This window comes from Eriocheir sinensis, chromosome 15 (assembly GCF_024679095.1).
Source record: "Eriocheir sinensis breed Jianghai 21 chromosome 15, ASM2467909v1, whole genome shotgun sequence".
Taxonomy (NCBI): domain Eukaryota; kingdom Metazoa; phylum Arthropoda; class Malacostraca; order Decapoda; family Varunidae; genus Eriocheir; species Eriocheir sinensis.
In genome coordinates, this window is record NC_066523.1 from 20742721 (window position 1) to 20748177 (window position 5457).

The 5457-nt window shown below is 42.1% G+C and overlaps 1 protein-coding gene across 1 annotated transcript in view; it reads right to left on the reverse strand.

The window, feature by feature from the left end:
* Positions 1-520: 520 nt before the first annotated feature.
* LOC126999029 (inactive hydroxysteroid dehydrogenase-like protein 1) overlaps positions 521-5457 on the reverse strand; it is a 5770-nt gene continuing 833 nt past the window's right edge. Inside the window, exons 2-7 of the mRNA XM_050861357.1 lie at positions 4672-4794; positions 4322-4432; positions 3880-4100; positions 1646-1775; positions 943-1040; positions 521-790 (exon numbers count right to left, since the gene is read on the reverse strand). Coding sequence (XP_050717314.1) covers positions 689-790; positions 943-1040; positions 1646-1775; positions 3880-4100; positions 4322-4432; positions 4672-4794 — 785 coding nt within the window. The 3' untranslated portion in view covers positions 521-688. The remainder of the gene's footprint in view (positions 791-942; positions 1041-1645; positions 1776-3879; positions 4101-4321; positions 4433-4671; positions 4795-5457) is intronic.

Sequence of the window (5457 nt, forward strand, 5' to 3'; positions counted from 1 at the left end):
GGAAGCTTTTTTCAGGTTTACTATGAGTTTTTTTTATCATCTTCAATCTGCGAGATAGTTGCCAAAATGTATACCTACCAAATATATTTTTTTCACAAAGTCATTTTTTTTATATTTTTGGGGTCTCCAAACCGGACTCTCCCCTTAAATCTTGCTTGATCATAGGCAACATATGTAAGCTAGGTTTAGCTCCTTAAGCAAATAACAAAGGATCATTAAGTGATGTCCAGTATAATCACGAACAAATTTACCTAACTGGTCTTCAAGTCGTTGTGTATCTAGTCTGGTGATTAGATCATTTCATTATACTCTGAATGACTATGCTGCCTTAAAGGGATCTATCCTTTAAATAATGCATTCTTTCATAATGTCCCAGCATCCCCACCAGCCCAACACAACAGACCGTGTCCCCTCTCATACCGTAGCCCAGTAGGCTACACAATTAAGGCCTGAGGTTAAGACCTTGAAGTAGCCACTGGGTGTAGATCAGCAACAGCAAAATGGAAAATAAAAACTGAACTGGTTGATCGAACATTAGAACGTTGATAAGTTTCTGAGTTTCACTTTTATTCACATTATGACAGGTGGATTGTAAAATTACAGGCATACGAATCACCTGCTTCAGAGGTAGTAAGCACACAATAACAAAATTACGTCTGCGTACTTCCACTTGACATTCACTTCATCGCTAATCCTGATTCTTCTTCACGGAACGGATCTGCATCATATGCCAGTGGTACATTATATACATGCAAAGCTCCGAATTCATGAAGTTCTCGAGAAGGTGAGCCTGAGAGGGAAAGGAAAAAGGGAAATTAGAGGAGTATTATAAGTTGCGTGTGTATAGAGTACTTCCCTGTGTAACTTTAAAATAATGCAGTGTTGTACAATTATTCAGCATAACTCTTGGTGCTCTAACTTTCATCCATCTTTCACACCCACCTGGATGCCGTGAACCCAATAACCTGTAGTTCTGCGTGCGTAGCCCAGGGTGTGTGCGGTGCTGGCAGCGAATGTTGACGCGTTGGGGATGAACACGCCTGAAGAAATGCGTGTTACAAACGTGAAGCTAAAATGTATGTATGTATGTATGTAAGCGGATTTACATCTATAAATCTATCTTATAGATCACCAACAGCAGCAGCCTGAATCATTTCACTAAAGGACATTGGCCTGTCAACCGTTACCATTAATTTCTGTTCCGTGCTTCTACTTTCCAATTTCAATGTAAAGTTCTGTAAGCTCATTAATTTCACCACACCATCACACAACCATATTACTATCAATAACAACGAAATTACGAGGAAAAGTATGCATGACAATTTGTACTTGAGAGATTATTGACCATATGAAGTAGATTTCTGGGAGAGTAACATCAAAATCGTATAAAAAAAGTAAAAATATGGTTACCAAAAAGAACACACACACACACACACACACACACACACACACACACACACACACACACACACCTATAGCTACAGAGAAGCCAATGCCTTCAAAACCACTCATCATCAGGATAAACCGTATAACCTACACACCAGACTGAAGATGTAAATTACAGTATCATTATCACGGTATAAGCAAACGCATATTTTGGTGTCCCAAATTCATATGTAAAAAGGACTCTTTTTGCAAGACTCACCGGGTTTATGGACGAGGTCGCTGTAGCTGGTCATGTTGGTGGAGACATAGCCGGGCATGACGGTCTGCACGGTGATGCCTGAGCCGCGGTATTCATGCTCCAGCGACCGGGAGAAGTAGTCGACGAATGCCTGTGGAATATTAATTTTCTTACTGCTACTTTATTATTAACATTTTGCTCTTTTGGGTAACCATACTTATTTTCTAACAATGTAATTAAGGAAGATCATGGCCGTCTGAAAAAGGATTATATATAACCAATAAAATGAAGTGTAGATTCCCGTGTCCTGTAAGAAAGCTGCATAACAGTTAACCTGACCAAAGTGCAGGACTTCAGCAAAAAGTTATAATGCTGGGATCACATATCCGCGATTTCGCTCTGCGACGGTTGGCGATTTTGAAAATTTCCGAAATCGGCATATACGCTCGACATCGTAGCGACGTCCCTGCGATTAGTCGCAATAGTCGCGCGGTAAAGTTCAAACGACTTGTGGGTGCCGGCCCGTCGCGCGAACATTTTGAAATGTTAAAAAAGTTCGCAGAAGTCTGCGATATTGGCCAAATCGCACGATTATTTGCACGGCTAAGCGAGAGACCATCGCAGTATGCGCTCGCATACCCTCGTCAAATGCAAGGGGTCGCGGTGTATGCGTGCGTATAATGTGAGCGACTGTACATCGTGCGTATGGCAGCGAAGCTGCTTCGGAAAGGGAAATGGCACCGAGCGAGCGGGAGGGTGTGAAAAACCGTACCACTCGCTTGCACTCAATGTCCTGCCACACGCCGCTTCCCTGCCCGCCTGCAAAATAATAGCCTAGTTTTCATAAATTTATAATAATAGCATATTATTCCTAACTGCTAAATAATAGCTTAGTGCTCATGAATTGAAAATAATAGAATAGTATTCCTAAATGCAAAATAATACCCTAGTGTTCATAAATGCAAAATAATAGAATAGTATTCCTAACTGCTAAATAATAGGTTAGTGTTCATGAATACAAAATAATAGAATAGTATTCGTAAATGCAAAATAATAGCCTGGTTTAACAAAATGCAAAATTATAAGCTAGTGCACACAGTAAAATTATTAGCTAGAGTACACAGTAAAATTATAATGTATTTCTCTTGACTACTTCATTAGCTTGTAAGGAAGTAATTACAGACTGTAAAACTCTTTCCATTTACAATTTATTACAGAAGTTGTAGATACGGTATAACATGCAGAAAACCTTACACCATACGAATAAAATCCAATATTCCTCAAAACAACTTACCTTGTTCCCAGGAGATCACGACCCCCAGGTTAAGAACTGCTAAATTAGAAGCAAGAAACAATAAAGCAATATCAGCGACAGCAAGGGAGGGTAGCACGGGCTACTTCTTACTTGAAGCACTGGGTGTTCGTTACTAACCGACTATCAAATCTGAATCGACACAAGGAACTGGCGTTGCTAGGTGGGGATTATTTTACCATATTGAAAACCTATAAGGTTGATCAGCCGAAATAATAACCGTAGCGTTAGAGGGTCGGGATATGCAGGGTGCCAAGATTAATTTCTGGTTAGTGTGTGTGTGTGTGTGTGTATATATATATATATATATATATATATATATATATATATATATATATATATATAGATATATATATATATATATATATATATAATGTGTGGTGGTTTCACCTCGACGTCCCCTCGCCTGTCGCCCTCGTGTGCGTATAGGCGAGCGACCCTCCCTCGCCATGTTGCTGCGAGTTGAAACAGAGGCAAACTCGCAGAGACAATGGCGATGCTCCCACGATTTCGTGCATTTTCAAAATCGCCAATCGTCGCAGAGCGAAATCGCAGATGTGTGATCCCAGCATTAGGGAGAGTGGACATTTTGCAGTGGCTGTTGTATGAAAGGGTTGCAATGTTTGGAATTCCTGCACAGATGTTGATGAAGTATATTGAAAACATTGACCCAAGACACTTTGTGGTAGTATTTTATACTGGAATGTTGACTTGCGTTGTGGTGTGAGCTTAACGAAAGGAGATCATGGAAACGGATATTTCTGATTTCGTTTGGATGAAGGTGTGGCGGGCACGCGCGATGAGGAACGGCTGTGAACTCTGGTGGCTCTTCTTTTTTTCTTCTGTATATATTTTTACCTAACTTATCCTGTCCAACTTGATATTCTGGAAAGGAGGACACACACACACACACACACACACACACACACACACACACACACACCTTGGTGGCGGCGTAGATGCCAATAAGCGGGACGGGGCAGATGTTGGAGAGGGAAGACACGTTGACTATGGCCCCGCGGCCCCGCCTCAACATGCCCGGCAGCACCAACTTGGTCATGGCCGGCACTGAGGCCACGTTGACGTTGACATGAGCCCACAAGTCTTTGTCGGAGGCGTCTCCGAACGGCATAGGTTGAGGCAGCAACACCCCGACGTTGTTCACTGTGCCAGGAGAGAGAGGCATTCCTTGTTGGCTATAAACAAGACTACAAATAACTTCCATGTGTTACATGTCCGTTGGGGGTGAATAAACACATTCGAAAACATATAGTTTTGACAGTCTTTAATTGTGAATGATTCCGTGGTACTGGACACGTAGATTACATGTGGTAACAGCGGTTTGTGGTGAATTTAGGGAGTGAAAGCAGTGCGCCAAGACTTACCTAAAACCCCAATCTCTTTGTCTTGTAAGTGTTTGGCGATGTTTTCATAGATGGGACGGCCATCCGAAAAGTCTGCCTGCACAATCTCCGTCTCCACGCCGAACTCCTGGGCTGCAACACACAGTACCAAGATCTTGCACAATATAAGCTTGGAGTACCAGGCGCCTCACATGGGGGCAAGTGACTCCTTTTGGTCATGACGGACTGAATGGAGCAACTTAAGCAGATAATTGAGAAAATGTTTGTGTGGAGCAGTTCCACACAAACAGCATATATAATTTGGGCTTGTAAGCGTGTTATGACGATCACCGTAAAATAACTTTTAAGCAAAACTATTGACATTTATTTACCAATTTCAGCTGAGACCTTCTTCAGCTTGTCGAGAGTTCGTGACACGAAGACCACGTTCATGCCCCTCTTGGCCAGCTCCTTGGCGTACTCCTTCCCGATGCCATCAGTGCTGCCCGTCACCACTGTGGAAATCGAAGGCTCAGTGGTGCCTGGGGGCCTCGCCCTCACCGTGTTGGACATTGCATCTATTCTATGTATCTTATCCAAATGATGAGAACGTTAGCTAAATGAATGAACTGTTGAATAAATGCAGGCATTAATGATAAAATAATCGAGTAATTGCTGATTAACTACAGTGTTAAAATGTATAAATGTTAACAAGGCTGTATTACAAGAAATACTCTTCACAGGGCTATTATTAGAAACCCGACGTGTAAATGTTTTATTGATTCAACTCGATGGAGTGGTTTAAACAATAGGAGCTATGTTAAAGGATATATATCAGCATTATGATTTTTTTTTCAGATGGAATGTCAGCAAACAGAAACGACGGCAGCTCAATGTCCCATCATCTGAGGCAACAAGATTGCATGATCTTACAAGATTACATGCGGCTGCTAGTCTGATAGTGGACTGAGCCACACTGCCGCGTCGCTCGTCATTCAGAAGCATGGAATTCTCATTATTTTCTTTTCCCATACGCCGACAATGGCACGTTCCGTTAGCTTGTTTCCTCTCTGAGTGACTTTACTTTCACGCCGACGTATCATGACCTTCGGGATTTCCTCGCGTCTCGTCGCGGAGGCCATGGAGTGGCGGGGCATTACAGACGCACTCAAGGTCAA